At 36.6% G+C, this 21,131-nt stretch overlaps 1 protein-coding gene across 1 annotated transcript in view; it reads left to right on the top strand.

Annotated features, from left to right (window-relative positions):
- LOC107186180 overlaps positions 1 to 21,131 on the top strand; it is a gene marked incomplete at its 5' end in the record, with an annotated part of 89,260 nt that overhangs the window by 23,045 nt on the left and 45,084 nt on the right. Inside the window, one exon of the mRNA XM_015574002.1 lies at positions 14,457 to 14,713. Within this exon, the coding sequence (XP_015429488.1) occupies positions 14,457 to 14,713 (257 nt within the window). The remainder of the gene's footprint in view (positions 1 to 14,456; positions 14,714 to 21,131) is intronic.

Here is a 21,131-nt window from a genome sequence, read left to right as displayed (position 1 = left end):
CGTGGCCCGCCTGCGACGCTCTCGCCGACCATTGGTTACATCATAGCCGACCACACAGTTCGATTGTGTGTATAACGTTTCGGCCAATAATAAAAATACGTGTGACTGGACGTGATCCAGCTACATTTAATTCGTCGACAGCTCTCTAGGCAGTCGCTGACGATTGAACGCTTCGACTAATCGTCGTACATTCCCCCGCTCCGTTCGTCGAGTCCATCAAGCGCATACATTGTTGCCTGGCACGCGAAACAACGCTAATGCAACGATGAAACTTTTTTATTTTTGATTCGTTGTTAATGAAACTTTTACTAGAATATTAGTGAGATTTTTTTGATCAAAATGATACCAAATACGACATAATTTGGATCATATTTTCTCATGCAGAAAGTGTTAATAGTTCATATTCGTTCATTATCGCTTCTGATAAATCATGAGTAGATATGACCCAAATTGTGTCGTGTTTAGTATCATTTTAATCAGAAAAATCCCACGAACATGTTTATAAAAGTTTTATTAATAAAGAACTAAAAGAAAAAAAGTTTTATCGTTGCATTTGTATTGTCTGTCCGACACCCGGGAATGTAACCTTTTTGTGGGCTCCCAACGTTCAGTCGACGGCTCGTGAACGGGAAGCCGTCTCGGTGGTGGGGATGACGGCTGAACAATAATCGTGTATCAACAATCAATCCATGATCGCGAGGTCCCTGTACATTCTTAGCACACTTTCGACAAGCTTTTCTACATATTCGCAAGACAGAAAGTGCAAGAGCTTTTGGATCCTGGTTGAGAGTTGCTTGACCATGTACATGGGCTTTCCTCTGACCTTAAACTTCATGCAAGACCAAACATTCTCGATGGGATTCGTCTCTGGAGACCATGCTGGTCAATAAATCGTAATGATGCCATTTTGCGTTTTCCACTCAGTGCAAGGACGACTGCGATGTTTTCGGTCGATGTCTCTGAAGTTCCCAGTTGCTCTTGTCTTCACCGAGCCATTACTCAACAGGCTTCAACAAATATTTCTGATAAATTTGGCGCATCTTTTCAGTACTCAGATTGTCGGTAGAGAGGAGCAGGATGTCAAAACCACGCTTGTAGGAACAACCCCAGATATGCACTTACTGCCACCTGGAAATGATCAGGCCTTTCTCAAAGCTGCCCATGCCCAGAAAGAAGCCCCGTCCAAGAAGATTACGTTGCCCAAATCCTTGGTCAAGTTTTCTCGTGCCTAGGCCAATCGTTTTGCGATATACTTTTCGAACAGGAAGCGCTTGTGCACTGTGGAGAGCGATAATTAATTTTCAATTCATGCAAACGGCGCCTAATGCTGTTTATTCCGATGTTGTGCCTCTCCTACGAAGCAGAACCTTAGCTTCGCGCACTGTTAGAGTAGGCCGAGTAGGGGTTCGTTGAAAAATGCGAACTGTCACTGCATCCTTCTTCGATGACGTCACGCAGGTTAATCCTCTGTCCGGAAAAGCATCGACGTTGCCATCCCATTAAATTGTGGTATCCACTTCTGGGCGAATGTCTTAGACTTCCTAAGTGCCGTTGCAACTTCTCTGAAGGAGAGTTTTGGTCCTCTCGCATCATCAACGAAAAACACTGCCTCATAACGCTTGAGATATTCAGTGCTCATTCTACAAGAAGTCCACTTGCATACAAATTAATGATTAGCTTGATGACAAAGCAGACATTAAATAAAAGAGAATAATGCAAGCTTCTAAATGCTTCGAGCTAGATGGCGCTGCGATTAGCATTTAAATGTTCTGCCGTACACTTTCTTGTGGAGGAGACTGTACATAAAGTCCTCGAACTATTTTATCAGACCTTGTACAGTATACATAGTACAATGTACACGCACGGTGGGCAGCACCGTGACTATAAACGTCAGATCCACGTACGCCGGTACTCTGATCTACGCTCGCGGACAGACAGGAGACCGCATTTAAATTAATTAAGCTGCGTGCACAGGGCACGCAGAAACGCATCGATGCAATGTAATTTTAACAACTCGCGCGGCTATTTTCAAGCGATGCTGACCACAATCACCTATAATCTATAATATAAACAAGACACAGCGGTAATAATAACGTTATCCGTTCTCGTTGGCAGTGAGTTAGAGCAACCGGGAGATTCGTCGTTGGAATCTGCAGCCAGTTAGCGGGATTGCGCAACGATCTCGTGTCTAATTACAGATTTTAAGGTCAGCTACTCTAGATCGATCCACGATAAATTATAAAACACGGTGAAATTGTACATTGTTGAATGGCGCGCGGCGACAAGATTAATGCGTATTCACGGTTCCCAGACATTTGTCCCTGTTTACCGGACGGAATTGAACACGAACGAAAACAGACGACTAAGATGAAGACACGTGAATATAATAATTTATTGCTACTCGGGAACAATGTCATACGGGATTATTTTTAAGGTATAGTACAATGTATTGTAACGTTTTCGTGAATAAATGTATTAGGCGAGCGTAGGATTTTCGATGGGTTTCACTCTGAAAGGATATACTGATAATAATTTTAATTGTAATTTAATAATATACAAATGTAACACATAATGATTGCTTTATAAGGTATGTATTTTCAATAGAAAGTTTTAGTTATTGTAAAGAAAATTTTTTGAATATTATTCTTATCGAATTTATGTAATTAGAATCATATTAACACTACTTTCAGAAAACTGTACGGATTTACAAATTAATTTCTTTATTTATATATTGTTATTTGACTGCTTTGCTAGTTCTAGTGTTCATAAATTTACGGTTTACAGGTTTCTCAAATAGATCAGAAATGTATTTTCACGATGTTTGATAACGATAATATTCTTTGGTTCGCTTTCCTGTTTAGTCCTCTGAAAATCTTTCTCAAAGGGACGATTCATTCGTGGCCAAGCGACAGTGACAAGTCCAAACTTGTCCAGTAGCAAGTAACCAGCCGTACAGGTAACACACTCTTTTGTCATCTAATTACTCGTGTCTAGTAAATTATGAAAATGTCTTTTCCGTGAAAGGATAGAAACTAACTAAATTTATTCAACTGGCGAACTGGTATAAATACTCCAGCTTTCGTCTTTCATATTCACTGTGAATGAATCATCCACGATGCGCATCCAAAGCGTAAAAGTGTAAATTCGCCGTAAGAGGTCTTGCCACTGTGAAGCCCAGAAAAATTATTACTTTTCACCTACAGCAGCACTAAATAATTTTTTCAAGACGCTCACTTCAATGCGAAATATGTACAAAAAAAATATTAAAGGTTTCAAAAAAAAATTGTTCGTACTCTCAATAAGTGATTAATAAATAGACAACACTTCATTTATGTTGAACGTTGCATTGACTGAAAAAAACATTCCCAAAACAAACAATTTTTCAGGGCATCACAGTGCTAAGATCCTTTAAGCCCGTGTTTTTCGAATTTTAAATCAGAGCCCGCTTGTATCAGCTGTGCAATTAGATTTCATGGTTGATAAGATGACTGTGGACATTGTGCATTTACATATTCAGTTGCGTTTGACGATCTGTCAGATGCTGAAAAACGTTCTTTTGGATGAAACTTGGTGTAGAATGCAGTATAGAGCACCGTTTCATTGGAGAATCACTGTAATTGTTAACAGAGTCGAACAATTTCCTCAACTGTTAATTGGAACAGTCGAAGTAGTCAAATTCCGTTTCACTGTAACAAACTAACGTGTTTCCCATTCCACCCGGAAGAGTTTATTGCTTTTATGCAAAATCCCGGTATGTGCATGTAATTTCGAAAATAAATTGATGTGTGGCAGAGAAAATGAGAAACTTTCATGAATATGACCCAGTTTGAGAGTGTAAAGTAACTCCAAATCACGTGTATCCGACGCCAATATTTTTTAAATATTCCGCGTCATTAAATCTTGAAGAATCAATGATCTAACAATAACGAGAACAACTGATGCCGGGTCAGTTGTGAACCCATACCAAATTCTTGTTACATGTAATTTAAAACAAGTTTCTGAAACGTTAACTGTACAGTAAATATGTAATTAATTTATATAAAAGGTGTACATCAAAGTACGGTGACCAACTATACTCATTTACTGAGTTTTGTACTCTTTTTTCGCAAACCGTACTCTTTTCAAATCCTGTTCTCTGAAAGTACTCATTTGTATAAAATTGTAAAAGATATTGTTATTAATGACAATTTTCTCTTTGAAGAAATTCGAAGAGTAAATTTATATTTAAATGAAGAAAAATTGAAGAAATGGAACGATGAGAAAATAGAACTTGACAAAAGATGGGTAGAAATCTTTCGGCATTTTAGAGTAGAACATTTCCCTTATGAAAATTTAAAAGTTTTAATAGAAATTTCCTTATGTTGTCCAGGCACTAATGCTGCTGTTGAAAGGGTATTTTCACTAGGGAATGATTATTGGAGCAGTGAGAAGTCGCAACTTTCTGTAAAAACATTATCTGCCGTCTTAACAGTCAAATTTAATATGCAAAATGAAAGTTGTTCGGATGTGGCTACATTATTAGACGAACATCCTCATTTAGCAAAAAAAATCCACTCCGAAGAAAAATATGTTTTTAAAAGAAAATAAAGTTTTTATCGTTTTTTCTTCTTTTTTTTCACCTATGAAATACTTGCAAAGTGTACTCTTTTTGAACAAAAAATAGTTGGTCACCTTAATCAAAGTCTTGTTAAGAGGAGATTTTATGTTATGCAAGATGCGTGGCGCGTCCCTTTAAAAACTTATCCAACAAATCTTTAACCTATTTACACTTTTTATCTGTTTGAACTGCCTCTTCTAGAGATTTGGTTGAATCATTTATACACATTCAGTCGTTGTTACATACATGCTTATACAAGTTTTTGAAAAAAACATTCATGCAATTCGATTTAACAGCCAAACTTCTTTTGAGTGTTACATAAAAATATTCTACTGTATTGATGTTACGAGCCGAGGCTAAGCGGCTGCGAGAGCCGAGAAAATGACGAGTTTGGTTTTTAGAGTTTGTTACGTGGCCGAACCTGTACCTATTTCATCGCAGGGAGCCAACACTGGGATAGGTTGTCGTGGACGAACCCGAACCTATTTCATCTCAGGGAGCCACTAGGATGGTTTAGACGTCGTGGACGAACCTGTGCCTATTTCATCACAGAGAGCCACTAGGAGGTTGGTAGTCGTGGACGAACCTGTGCCTACTTCATCACAGGGAGCCACTAGGAGGTTGGTAGTCGTGGACGAACCTGTGCCTATTTCATCGCAGGGAGCCACTGGGATAGGTTGTCGTGGACGAACCCGAGCCTAGTTCATCTCAGGGAGCCATTAGGATGGTTTAGACGTCGTGGACGAACCTGTGCCTATTTCATCACAGGGAGCCACTAGGATGGTTTAGACGTTGTGGACGAACCTGTGCCTATTTCATCACAGAGAGCCACTAGGAAAGATTTTCGTGGACGAACCCGAGCCTATTTCATCTCAGGGAGCCACTAGGATTATTAGTATGGGCCTCGTAACTTTCAAGAATTCGGTACACTTCGAGCGGTAAAAGTGTGCCTTTGTGGGTTCGCTTCTAGCTGTGAATTTAGATGTTATTCTAGAGTTGAAATGAACAACACTGAATTATAAATATATGAATGTATAAAAGTATATTCAATAAAATAAATGTTTTACAAATGGTACTGTAAAGTGTAGTCGCGGAAGCTAATTCCAACGTTCTCGGTTTTCACGCACTGAGAAATGCGGGGTTGTGTCGTACAGAGTTTAAGCTTACTTTTGAAAATGCGTGAAAGGGACTTTAACCCTTTCGCTACGGCAGCCCCGTCCGCTGAAGTACCGTCACTGAACGGAAACTCGCGCCGGAAATATGCACAGTGCGCGTGGTTTCTGTATACATATATGTTGTTCTAAGTCTTAAATAGTAACTGTGTTGAATAAAACAATCATTGCTCTAATGTAATAAGTATATTTACATTTTTAATATGAAAAGACTTACAAAATTATTAAAATACAAAATACAAAATTATAGGTAACATAGGTATTTATATAATTACAAAGCTTAACGATTAAATGTTTAATATAATTAATAACGAGTTTACTGCCGAATGGATTCGATAGAATATTTGGTATAAAACAGTAAACGATCGCCTTTATGTTTGTAATTTATTGCGCAATACGTTTGGATGTGGTTTCAACAAAGAGCAGTTTTAAAAAGTTTTAAGAAGTGATTAATCCAATATGTCAATAAAATCAACGGAAAATGTTCTGCCGATAACAAAAAGTGTTGCCATCGACTATAGATGGCACTTGTATATACATCATTTCGATGCCGCATATATGCGGCGCTCGTACCCAGAAGTCGTGGCGTGGATGCCGCATATATGCGGCGCCCGTACCCACAGGTCGTCGAGTGGATGCCGCATATATGCGGCGCTCGGCGCGAAAGGGTTAATACCCGATCTCGCTAGCTAGACGTCTAGTATGATTATGAACCACCGATGAGCTGTACGTGTCCCTTTTTATATCCCGAAAATCGAGTCTAAAAGTAGTGGGGCACACGCCTGTTCTCAACGGAAAACTGTTTTCCAAGAAAATCTGGCCACGCCATAACACCCCGTGGGCAATTACGTAATCTGACCGGATGCATTCCATCTCCCGATAGTGTTAAGAGGTCACGAGAGTGTCTGCGTACGTAACATTGACATTATTATAAATGTAAAATAAAAACTTCCATATATTCGACCCCATACCACTTCCAAAAAAACAGCGCTCATCATGATGACTTATAATGGTAGCTTAAAACTACTTGAACAATATCTGTTTCTTCCTCACGTTTGGTTTAGCGCGAGGTTGGGATAAATGAAGGATCGGTATTTCTCTCCAAATCAAATTACCCAAATTGTACAACAATCTAATATATTTTAGAATTTTGACTACAAGTATTATAAGTAACGGAGAGTGATCTATGTTTTGACCTTGTCCGGTCGATACGACGGTTTTGCTTATTCAGCCAGAAAAATATCTAGTCTTGACGAACGAAAAAAGGAGGGATGCACTGTAGGCAAATATGGAAAACTTGGAGGGGAAAAATTCGTGGGCCTCAATTGGTTGCCAGAGTAGGGGGTGGAAATCGGTGGGTGTGCGAAAGGTGTCGCGTGGAAAGGGCGAAGGTAAGAACCCTACGTGTCCGGGTTTTTCCAAGTTCCAGGTAGGGTGACGTCGGTACTGGGATGGTACCGTTACTTTCGAACATCTGCTTCATGGCTAATAAACTAATTTAAATCTACTGGACTTTTTGCTCATAAAGGGCTTAAGAACATAAAGTGGACGACTCGATGAAACTCGGGTGTACGGAGGTCACACTTAATAACAGGTATTGTTGGTGTGACCCGACAATATCAACAAGTAATAAATACGACCAACTATTGCATTTTCCACGAATGAATTAGAAAATAAATGAAAAGAGAGTAAACAATAGGACAATGTTGCTTAAATTTGCTTCGCGTGTAAACGTAATTCATATAGATGTTGCGTTGACATAGAACGTCAAGATATGCATACTTATGTAGTAATCGAAGAAGAATTTTCTCTGGCAATTATACGTTTGCGTAACGCTACTGCCATGGCTAGAAAGCATTGTCAAGCGAGACGGTTGCAACATCACGCTGAACGTACGCCACTTGATACGTTTGTTGCAGAAAAAAGTTTCTCTTGCACAATTTGTGGGTACTTAGTTGCAACATCTTATCATCGGGCATTATACCGACTACGATGACATGTGATTACATGATTATGACTACAGTTTTTCATATCATGCAAATGCTCGCGACGAGCGTAGATGTTGTTTATGAAACACACAGACGACAGGCAGCGGTTATTAATAGCAAATTAAGAGACAGTGGATACACTTTGTAAAATGATTGCTCTAAATTAATTGATTTGCCTTCGCGTATACGTACGGGTTATTTCATGCCAAGCGGATCACTTTTGTACACGATGTCTGGGATTTTCCTCAAATTCAAGTACTTTATAGTTCATGCGAAAATAGGGGGTTTAAGCCATCATTTCGCTGGTTTCGAAATTATTTAAAATTTAAAAGATACAGACCCACAAAATTGACCATTTTTACTGATTTTTATGAAAACTACCTAAACAAAACAGTTTTATCCCCGCAAATATTGCAGGTACGAACATGATTTTATCTTCATTTTAATCACAAAAGATCGTTTTTTTTAACTAATTTCTTGTTTTATACGTAACGTTATTTATGTGATGCAGAAATATAAAAAATATTCCTGTTTTACAAATTTGACCCGCGGTCCAATCCGAAAATATTTTTTTTAAAATATGTCCGTATTCTCAGCTCTTTCCTCTTTAATTAATGTTCTTTTGTTTAATTCGCGGATACTCGTAAATTATGGTCAGAACAAACTGGTAAATGTCGCGACTTCCGGTGATTCAGGTAAGCGCGCCTGCCGGTCGACCGACCAGTTTCCTCTGGTAAACTCGGAAAACCCGATGTCCGTTATACTATGCACGAAGAAATGCGATTTTTGGTGTTCCCAGAATATATAAGTATTGTTATTATTTTCCTGTGTCCTAATTCTCTTTTCAAAGCACTAAATTCATGAATATTTGATGCTATTTTATTACGCGATCGAAGTACAGGCTGGATAATGGAGACTGACCTACCACGGGCATTAACAAGTTCATTACAGCCACCACACTATTATTTTCCGTTTTCACCCATTCCAATACTTCCGGAGTTATTACTATTTTCAAACTGAGGATTAACGATACTCGATGAACTCGCTAGTGAAGACGTCTTGTCCACCGGAGATATAGATTGATCGGATAATGTTCCATTTTGGCGGCAAATTTTAAACTGGAAAATGTGAAAAGGAAAGGGGAGAGGGAGCGTTTCATCCTGGGCCTGCTAGTGGACTCGTCAGTAAGGCTACCTAGCAGACCCTGCCTTAGACGCGGGGATATACGATGGTTGGTTAAAGACGTATATATACGAACGCGGAAGGCTTCAGGTAGTTGCGGGAAAGGTGTCAACTCGGTAGACCTCTGATGGCGAATGTAGGAGGTAGTGCCGCCACACCATCTTGAAATGATGTTCTTTCCCGATCTTGACACCACTTGACACGTAACATCATCACCCGACAACGGTTCACACACTAATGATCGTTGAGTGGGAAAGAAAGGACTGAGATGGTGGTAATCTACGTAAGTTTTTACTTACACCAAAATGTGAGCGCCGTTGGAATGGATTGCAACACAACGATTTTGAATTCCACACTGGACAGAACGAGAGCTCTTCGAAGACTAATTTTCAGGCACAAAGGATTCACCAATATGTATATCCAGAACGTCTTACAAATCTACAGAACCCTAATACATATGTAAAATGTCTGTGAAAAGTTATTGCTGTCTTTTGCTTGTGTCTTTCCTGCCTTTTAAGAGTGGTCACAGCAACATAACACACGAACAGTAATAATGGAGTCGTAAAAGAATTAGGACACAGGAAAATAATACAAAATTCTTCATACTAGGGACACCAATAGTCTCATTTTATTGACTACAGTAGGTACTGCAGGTACTGTACGACTTAATTAATATCGTCCACGATACAAAGGACATCGGGTTTTCCGAGACTATCTGAGGAGAGCGGTAGAACGGGTGACTCCGAGCATAATTTTCGAATGACCGCCAATTAAAGAAAAGAATTTTAAAGAGTAAAGATCAAAGAATACGAACATTTTTTTTCCAAATTTTTTCGAACTTGACCGGTGGTCGAATTTGCAAAACAAGAATATTTTTAATATTTTTGCATGGCCAAAATAACTTTTACCTATGAAACAACAAATTAGTTAAAAAGAAAGATCTTTTATGATAACAATTCTTTTGTTTAGGTTGTTTTCATAAAATCTTTTAAACAATTTCGAAACCAGCAAAATAATGACTTAAACCCCTTATTTTGACATGGTCTATAACATAGTTCGATGTGAGCAAATCCCAGACAACGTGGAAAAAAGTGATCTACTTAACGTGAAATGATCCATACAGAATTTATTTTGATGGTGTTTGACGGAAATTGTACACACTTGTTAGAATCCTTATCCTTACTCACAAACAGAAATAATCATAATAAAATCATCATGTAATAATCATATGTGTTATGGATATACAATGATATGTATGCACAAATTATATACATACGATTTATTCGAAATAATAGTGAGAACTTTCAGGAATTTCAAGGGGTTGTTACGTCCGTAACGAATTGCTACGACCATCTCCTGTTCCCGGGAATAAATTATTAAACTATTAGAGTGGTTGACAAAACCCAGAAATTGTCCCCGAGCGTTAGCCGGGCGTTTCCACACTGTGCATGCTTGGGGCCACCCAGGGTTACCGTAATAAATTAAGTACGAACCGAGACGTACCACTCGAAGTGCGGAAATCTTCGAGGACTTGTCCTTCGAAAATTTCTGAACATCGGGGTGTTGCGTCTCGACTATGTCTCCGGCGCTTTCTCACGTTGGAGAAATCGCGCGGTTGCCTGGAGTTGGCTCAGCACGTGGTAATGGTGGGAAATTACCCCGAGACGTTCGGCATTGGATTTTTACAGGAAAAACCCCGAGGACAGGGGGTGGAAACGGGCATCTTAAAAAGGTTCGAACTGGAGAGCTCGGGGCCAGTTTTAGACAATCAGTTGTCGAGTCACCTCGTTATATTACCAGTCATTCGAACGTGTATTTTAAACGTTTAACACAAATCAGTAAAGATTTTAATATCAAGAAATCTCTTAACATTTATTTCCCCCTACACCATCGAAGTCCCTATCCCGGGATAAATTGCTTAAATTGATTGACCGAAACAGGGGACAAACAAAAATTTAGTTGTGATAAATTCACAACTGGGTATACGGTATACTACCTTGTAGGCCTAAAAAAAAATAGGTGAATTTAAAAACATTTTTCTCGGGTAATTATAGAGCAAATATTGGAGGGTGCTAGACAAAATTTTAACTTTATTTTCATATAGGTATCAGTTATTATTTAAAATTACGAAGTTGTGGAGTTATATTCTCCACCGTCATGTCTGGCAGGACCTTGTCAGATAACACCTACCAGAACTTCAAAGATATTCATCCGATTAACTGCCAATTCGGACAGTTCTTTCTTATAAAATGATCTACAACGTAGCGTACAATTTTTGTGATATTTTAATTTATTGAATTGTTATGGACTTTTCAATGTTGATATTTTTCAGTGAATGAAACTGTTTTGTTTACGAAGATGCCATTTTTGTATTTTTACAAATTAGTAAAAAATTCTACGTTACATTGTAGATAATTTTGTAAGGAATAGTCTATCCAGATTTGAAGTTAATCAGATGAATAAGTTCAGAGACGACACGACACAGACGATTGTGTATAACTCTGCCACTGTTTAATTCTAAATAATAATTAAGGTATGAAAATAAAGTTAATTTTACTCAATTATTAAACCGAGAAAAAATCTTATATTTTTTCTATATTTTTTAGGCCTACAAGATGGTGTGTACCCTTCGTACATTATATTTCCAAACATAGCGTAATTTATCGTTCGATGTTTTTACTTTAATACTTTTATACTGATAAGATGTTAAACAGACCCTATTTATGTAGAAGCAAGATTGTATACCGGATACCTCATTGTAATTTATAAATATGGAAATGGAGCAAAACCTAGAATATCATTATGTACAGTTTCACGTGAAAAAACTTTATGTGAATAATTCACATAGAACGACCCTTCTACTGGTGGGATCTTAAACGTTTATTTTAATTAAACAATGTTGACATTTCAAAGTAAATTTCAAAGTGTTACTGTTTTCACCGTTTTGCCCAAAATGTTTTTATTTAAATACATATTATGTTGGTGCACATGAAATGTCAGTTTTAACAAATGGTGGGTTTGATTATATTTTCTTAAATGAAAATTATTAACGTACGTTTACTGTTAACGTTGTTAAAAAAAAGAACGGTATTTTTAGGATTTTTGAAAATGAAAACTATAACACATAAAGTACACAATTAGCCTGGGGTTTGCTAATATACATTTTCAAATATAGAACAAATTTTTTCTATGTTAGTTTGTTCAATATATACTGCAAACACCAACAATGACTGGCGTTAAAAAAAACAAATATCCAAACGGTATACATAAAATCTCGAGATCCACACATCCGAAATCAGGAAACCGAAGTTTTTCTTAAAACTCATAGGGATGGTTATCGTATCACGCAGAGTCAGGTTTGTTTAACTAATCTATTCTTTATTTAACATTTTCTATTGAAAAGACTACGTATTCTTGGAACATTGTCACAAAAAAAAGCAAATATCAGTCAGCGAATTTGAATTATTTTCCAATAAATGTGCTTGATACGATAACCATCTCTGTAAGTTCTAAGAAGAACTTCAGTCTTTGACTTCAGATGAGTGTTATCTCAAGATTTAAGTACACCGATTGGACATCCCTTTTCTTTAACGTCACAGTCATTGTTGGTTTTTGCAGTATATACTAAATAAAAGAACATAAAAAAAAGTTTTTTTATCGTAAAATGTATATTAATAAACCTCAGACTGATTGTTTACTCTGTTATAGTTTTTATTTATAAAAATCTTAAAACTGTTTCTTTATTGCGCTTACACCAGAATATACCCTTAATGGATTACATACCCTTGAGCTGTCAAATAAGAGGAAACTTTGACAAACTTTTTGGTATATGCAGAATTATTGTTTATTAAAAGTTCAACATATACATTTTATTATATGTTATTTTCTTAGAAATTTCTGAAAAATTGAGTTATATATCTGTCAATAGAAGAAAATGGCTGCCATTTTCAAGCGTTCTACTCGAAATGTAGTTTTCGAAATCGATACCAGACATATTTAAAAGACTACTTACCAGTTTCAATAAAACTTTGTGGTAATATTCGACGAAGCGAGTTTTTGATTCGTGCATTTTTTCTTTTGTTAGTAGCAAACGAAGTTGAAAATTTATGTCGGAAACTACATGTTTAATTTCAAACAGCCTCCATTTTGTAAAATATTGATATTTTCAAAATCGGTTTCGATAAGTGCTACATAGTTCCTTTTGTCTTCTTTAATATAAAAGTAAGAAAACTTGTTTCAGATAAAAGCCAGAGATTTATCTAGTACCGAAGATGGTGATTTGAAGAAACGGGTTATAATTAAATGGCAGCCATTTTCTTCTATTGATAGATATGTAGATCAATTTTTCAGAAATGACTAAGAAAATAACATATAATAAGATGTATATGATAAATTTTTGATAAACAATAATTCTGCATGTACAATTAATTTTTCAAATTATCCCTCTAATTTAACAGCTCAAAGGTATCTAACCGCTTAATAAAGATTTCCCTTTGGACTTGGAGCTGATGATGAAATTACAGAGAACAGTGAATACGATTCCGCGATCGCTCGATTGACTAATAGCACTTTTCTGTCTTACCTCCTCCTCCTTATTGTCAATGTTCTACAACAGGTGGATTTGATTACATGTGCCTCACTGATTTGCTGGCTCGTTTCATCCGGCTCGTTCAAGTCCGACTGAACTGATTCAACTAACTTGATACGCAAATCTGTCGGATCCCAAACGTTTACCAGATTTTTCCCCAAATTTCTAGTGCTAGATTAGCAGTAGAGGGGCTTGTCAACGTGAACTCTGTACAATAAGTAGAAACGGTAAATAAGTAACTGAAACATATTTAACAGCATACGTATTTGATAAATAAACTGCAGATTTTCTACATTTATAGCATATTCAGGTGTCGAAAGTTCGATATACTAAAAAATGTTGATACAATTTAAAGAGATTTTTATTTTCTTTAGACCCTCAACGAATTCTTAATAGAGTAAAGATATTTCTGTTGAATTGTAGTTTCTGTAAATTAATCTGTGAACGTTCATATTTGCACAAACATTCGCAGTCTGTTGATCAACGTTCAGGTCCCTCTTTTGTGGAAAATTAAACTTCGTACATGAAAACAGTTTAGGACATTATTTTCTATTCCTGTACCAGGAATCAGCCTTCTTTAACACTAGAACTACGAACGTTGAATGTACACTGAATTAAATTGTATAATATAATAACATACATAACATATAGTGTAATCTAGTATAATATAGTACAACATAAAATGTATAATAAATTAAAAGTCAACATAACTTCCGCCAACAGCACTATATAATTTCAATAATGGTAAAATACGAAATCTGCAATCCGTCATTTTGACAGGTCTCGTAGTTCTAGTGTTAAGGTCACGTGATGATTTTAACCAAACTCTCTGAATTTACAGTTACTTAAGTAACAAACTCATTGTTAAATTCTTTATAAAAATTATATCGATCAGCAGATAACGTTAGTTGTTTTTAATCGGTTTACAGAAAGCGTCGCGTTACCATCGCCAGATGTGCCAGCAACCATTACGGAAGTCCACGATGAACCGACAAGAGAAACGGCGTTCAGACGTTTATCGGAAGTGGATCGAATCCTCCTGGAGAGTTTGGATATTGGCCATTCCAGACCCAGGCCCACTGGTCGATTCCTGACGATGCACAAGAGACGCCGTAAGAGGCTTACCACGAGATCCTTAACTCAGGAGCCGGGTATCCTAGACGATATTTTCCATGGCCTGGTTCAGGTAGGCCGTTGATCGTCGGGCATCAATTTTATGCCCCCTTACGAAAGAACTATTTCCAAAGAATTACATTAACTGGATAGGTAAACCCCATCGCCTTGAAAATATGCCGACAGAATTATTTCATTATTCGCTGGTGGAAAACAATTGGACATTAATGTACAGGGTATTCAAACTATTACTAGCCAGCGTTTTTCTTACAAATATTAAATATTAGAAAAACATAAACAAGAAATAAGCAGTATTGTTTTTTGCAAGCAACGTAATAGCGTATGTAATTTTTTTGTGTTTGTTGGATCTTTTCTAAAGCGATACAGTTGCTTATACAGAACTGCTTTCCTCACCGGGCCTTTGGACTTATGAATCTTTTTTGGCCGTTTCCTCGCTTCATTTGACGTCTTAGACTTTTTAATATAGTTTACTTGACTCTTAGATACAGATAAGAGAAGTAATGCTAGTGCCTTTTCATCCTTAGTAGTCCATTGAATTTGGTTTGTTTCATCTTTAATATAGTCCCATAATTCATTACAAATTAATATGCTCTTCATTTGGAGCTTCCATGACTCATAATTTGTTTCATCAATTTTTTAAATGAAACGATACAGGGACCTTGCGATTATTGTCCCGAACTCGAGTCCGCGCCAGGACAATAATCGTAGAATACGCAAAACGCTTCTGACCCTGGTAAATACGTTTTTTGCCCGAAGCTCGAGCCTCGGCAACTCGCCTTTGTAGTATTCCGAACATAGAAAAGGACAAGCGAGTGAAAAACTCAGAGAAAGCTTCTGTTTACACTCGACTCTGCTGCGTGGCCCGCCTGTGATGCCCTTGCCGGTCAATGGCTACTGGTTTCTGCCAATAATAAAAATACGTGTGACTGGATGTGATCCAACTACACTTGATTTGTCGGCAAACAATTAGTCGAAGTCTTACTAGTATATTAGTGAGATTTTTCTGATCAAAATGATACCAAATACGACATAATTTGGATCGTATTTACTCATGTAGAAAGTGTTAACAGTTCATATTCTGTCAATATCGCTTCAAATTAGCTTGTTTCCATAACGTAGGGAAAAGGTGTCTAAAACGATCCCTTGGGGTAAAATGATTGCTGGCTGCTCTGTGGTTATTAGTGGTGCTATATCGTAATGTCGTTCTACGATAGTTCTCCCCGCACGTCACTAGTCGTTGCTCGAAGTGCCATGTGAATATCAGTGCTCTGTATGTTGTCCACAAGAAAAATGTAAAATTACTGCAATTTATCTAAGATAAGGTCTGTTTCAATATTGTGTAACTTTTGTCATAAACGATTTAATGTGACACCTGCTTCTTGCACGGATTTAACCACAAATCAGTAGTAAGTTAATTAATGTTTCGTTAACACATGTAATAAATTGATGTTATATTCAACCACTGAATGTGAGTTGGGTTTTTAGGGTCATATGATCCCTCTCTAGTAGGATAAAATGATCCCAGGAATCATTTTACCCATATCCTATATTATTGTTTTTTGTTTTAGTCACAACCAGAGTCGGGCAGAATTTTTTTCGAATAATAACAGTGAAAAGCAGCAGTATCTAAGGGTGTCGTTCTGAGCTTTAAACAGTTAATGAGATTAAATAATTCTTCGACAAATGTCGATTCATTCATAAAGAAGTATTATTTTATTATACAAATTGAAATTTCCATGTTTAAACAATTAGAAATGACGAAATACTTTTTTTATCTTTTATTCGTTATTCGAAACTTTTTATCTAGCTAATGAGTTTGCCCATCTCTGGTTACAACAATGCTCCGTCAGTATGAAAGAAAAACAACGCGTCAAAGCTCATTAAAATAAAATGTAATAACTGAAATGTTTTTTAATGTTCGTCGTATTTACTATCTTTAGGTATAAAATAATCCTTAAGTATGCCTTCAAAGAAATGTGAGTAAAAAATATAATTGATCACGTAGCTAAATTTTATTTAAGCCAATGATAAGATAGATAGACTAACTTACAAAAACTACTTTACTTTTATTTAAATAATGAGCATTTGTATTTTTTATATAAATTACGCCTTAAAGGGATAGTTTTAGACACCTTTCCCCTATGTATGATCCGCGAGAGAATATTCAAATAGTGATCTGAAAAATTATTGTTCAAACACAAGTTCCAAATCTGTTGTTCAATTCGTCTGGAACTGCTTAATAACGTGGCAATAATCAAAATCTGCAGTTTCATTTTAAAAAATTATATTGTTATGAAAAGCTCAGTAAATAACAATTAAAAAAGAAATTCAAATATTCTATTAAATTTGTTCCATGAAATCAAATAACTTTTGTATGGAACATGTATTCAAATTTTCAATGATTAACGAAATAATAGCGTATACACCGGAATTCCATGCGCTGTGCATTGGAGCGGCACCCGAGTGTCTTTGATGCTCTATCCTGACTGTAGTTCCAGTTAATAAAAAAAATAATCTGTGCAAAATTTGAGCTCGATAGGGTAATGGGAAAACGTGGCCCCAGGCTCTTAAACATTAAAATAATTAATTAAATGCTCATAAAATCGGTTTCTTTCGATTATCTTCTAAACTATTGAAGATATCAGAAAACGTATGAGACAAAACTTGTAGACCTAGAAACGACGCATCTTTTATGTTATATTGCATTTTTTCCTACATCGACCGGTTTCCGAAAGAAAATGAAAAAAGCCTGAAGTAAAACTAAACAATTTTTTTTCAATTTTGGAAGTTGTAGTGTGTTGTGATTATTCTTTATCAATGAAGACTAGAAAAAATGTGTATATTTATGTTCGACACTAAAGGACTATTCTTAGGAAATTAAAAACCTTTTTTTAAATTTTGGTAAAGGGTATAGCAGGATAAGAAGGTCAAAAGTGCCCTTAGACCGATTTTGACTTGTAGTATACCATTCGATAGCTTGTCAAGAAAACATACTCTGTGCCAAATTTCAACCCTCTCTCTCGATCAGGAGGGTAGTAATAGGGAAAATTCGGATTATAGGTTTTTCCTCTATTTTCCCTCTTTAATGATGCGCATAACTTCTGTAAAAAATGTGACAGATAGTATTTATCGGGGCGCGTGTTGGAGATTTTTTTGCGATTGTTTAGTTGAGTATCCTAGTTGTGAAAAATCAAAAATGATGAAAAATATTTTTTTCTTTTTGAAGTTTTAACGGCACCACATTTATCCTTTCACAGTAGCAACATATTATCATAAGTAGTGTCCGCAATTTTTTTGAGATTTTTTGGTAGGGTGCGCCGTAATTCAAAAAATCAAAAACCAATTTTTTCCGTGAAAAAGTAACTTATACTTTGAATTTTTGTAATTCTTTTATTAAATAAATATATTGTATGATATCACGTATTCCTACATTCAGCAAAAAAATATATAAACTAAGAAAATTAAATTATCACACTGCCTGACGCTATACTATGTACCTTATATGTGAAAACATTGAATCACATACCTACAATCACCGATGGCGCAGCCGCTGAGTGCCCGACTTCGAAAATGCTGCAAAGTCGACCGCCGTATCAAGTTCCGCCTGGTCTAACTTTTTTTTTATTACATTAATTATATTTTTTTTTAATTTCTAACTAAATGACAATGACCAGTATTTATTTAAAAGCACGTTAAATGATTACGTTGAATTTCATCAAACAACATTAAAGCATTGGAGTTAGTAAATAAACTTCGAGTCGTTAATGATACAGCAGAGAGTGGGATTAAATTAATGGAACAATATAATAAATTATTTACAAAGAATGAAGAACATAAAGATTACGTTTTACAGACTGTAAATTATTATCGGCAAAAGTCACCAGGATACAAAATAGAGTAACTTTAACTGGAAACCAACGTTTGTAAATAAACTGAAGTTAAAATGAAACATGTTATGAACAATTTATTTTCCATTTAACCTTCTTCCGTATTACTATATACATATGTATAACATACAAAACACCATCAGTACAATTTACAGAAATTTACTGTAATTTAAAAAAAAACTTTTTAATTTCCTAAGAATAGTACTTTAGTGTCAAAAATAAATACATAATACACATCTTTCTAGTCTTCATTGACAAAGAATAATCAAAACACACTATATCTTCCAAAATTGAGAAAAAATTGTTTAGTTTTTCTTCAGGCTTTCTTCATTTTTATCTAATACGTTTTCTGATATAATCAATAGTTTAGAAGATAATTCGAAAAAAAAACGATTTTATGAGCATTTAATTAATTATTTTAATGTTTAAGAGCCTGGGGGCACGTTTTTAGCTCAAATGTTGCACAGATTATTTTTTTATTAATTGAAACTATTATGCGGGATGTCGAGAAAAAAATTCAAAAGTCGAAAATAAACACCACCCTAATATACACGCTATTATTTCTGTAACCATTGAAAATATAAAAACATGTTTCATACAAAAGATATTTGATTTCTTAAAACCAACTTAATAGGATATTTGAATTTTGTTTTTAATTGTTAACTACTGAGCTTCTAATAACAATGTAATTATTTTAAATGAAACTGCATATTTTTATTATTGCCAAGTTCTTAAGCAGTTCGAGACGAATTGAACAACACATTTGGCAGTTCTGTTTGAACAATAAGTTTTCGGATTACTATTTGAATATTCTTTCACGGATCATACGCTATGAAAACAAGCTAACCGTACTTGATATTTGCCAGCAATATTCAATTAAATTATTATTCAAACAGAGCTTTCACATATTTCGTTGCATTTGTCTTAAAATGCTTAATAACAAACCAATAATAAACATATATATGTGGTTTCGTTTTAAAAAATTACATTGTTATTATTAAACGTATTTAACATGTGTTTGTAATTTATCAGAAGAGATATTGAAAGAATATAAACTGATAAACTGTTAATCAGAAAAATCTCAAAAGGATTAAAAATAAAAAAGTTTCATCGTTGCATTAGTGTTGTCTTACCGATACCCGGAAATGTAATTTCTTCCTAGCTCGTGAATGAGAAGCCGCCATGACTAGTGATGGGACATCAAACCGGTTCAAGCTAGGGATGTTCGATTCTCTTCAAAGAATCGATTCTCAAAACGAGTCTGAATCGAATCATGGAGAATCGATTCCCTTAAAAATCTAATACAAAGAATCGATTTTTTAAAAATTGATTTTATAGAAATCGCTTCAAAAATTGTAATACATTTCATATTAGATTAATTCTTGATTTCAAGGTACATTTTGCATAATGTGTATATATATATATATATATATCTTCTCTTATATGTGCCAGACATTGCTGTGTAATTTTATACATTTTAAATTCTATAAATGTTAAAGTCTATAATGCTAAACGTGTTTCTTATAGCATCATTATATTCAATTGCTTTGCATTCATGGATCTGACATAAGGAGGATATATATGTATATATACATATACGTGTGATTAAATAATGAAGTAAAAAATTTTCGGAACATTTGATTGTAAAAATAAAGTATTTATATCCTATTGCATTGCGAATTAACACCAGCGATCTCGAAGCTAAAATGAAAATTCATTATAAATATGGTGTACTATTCAGAAATTTGTAACAAAATTTTGGAAAACTTACTAGTTTTTGTTAGAGTCTCCACCTTCGTGCGCCTGTGGCTATGCCCACAATCAGTTCTCGATTCTGGGACTAAAGAATTGATTCTCGCAAAAATTGAATGGCAGAGAATCGATTCAAAAAATCGATTTTTTAAAGAATCGAATTGGAAGCGAACATCCCTTTTTTTTTTTTTTTTTTACGCGGAGGAAATGCCTTATGCACACCCCGGAGTCCTGGGGTGGGACTCCGAGCTAGTGTGGGACTCGCACCCACTAAAACCCCCGCGGCAGCCTTCTCGGGCGGAACTCGGCGGTGGCGGGATCTCGTATGAACGCACCGCCACCGCCGCGCCTGTGCCCTTATCAGGGAGCCCGTTCCGTGGGGGCGATCGAACGCCCCCCAGAGGTGACCCATACCCCCGGTCACCCCCTTCTCTACTTGCGCGCGAAGGCGGGAGCCACAGGAGCCGAAGCTCCGGCTCCCGATGTCCACGCACGCGTCCGCCCATACACGCAGGCCTCGCCTGCCGGGGAGCGAGGAGACGCCTACGGGGGGGGGCCTGCCGCCCCCCGCCTGCGCCGTCGGAGCCGGCTGTACGGGCCCCACGGCCCCGCCCACGACCCCGCCTCGCTCTCCTCCTCTCTCGACGAGCGGGATCGCGCGCCTCGCGGTCCCGCTCGTCGTCCTCCTTCCGCGAGACGACGGTCTCGCAGGAGGACACCGCCCTCCACGTACTCTCGCTCCCCACCATGGCCGCAACCACGGCCGGGAGCGAGAGGTCTCCTCCTATCTCTAAACGGAGCGCCCGCCTCTCCCTGGTAAAGGCCGGGCAC

Source organism: Dufourea novaeangliae, unplaced genomic scaffold (assembly GCF_001272555.1).
Source record: "Dufourea novaeangliae isolate 0120121106 unplaced genomic scaffold, ASM127255v1 scaffold79, whole genome shotgun sequence".
Taxonomy (NCBI): Eukaryota; Metazoa; Arthropoda; class Insecta; order Hymenoptera; family Halictidae; genus Dufourea; species Dufourea novaeangliae.
Note: the sequence above shows the minus strand (reverse complement) of the source record. Positions and strands in the feature narration are given on the sequence as shown.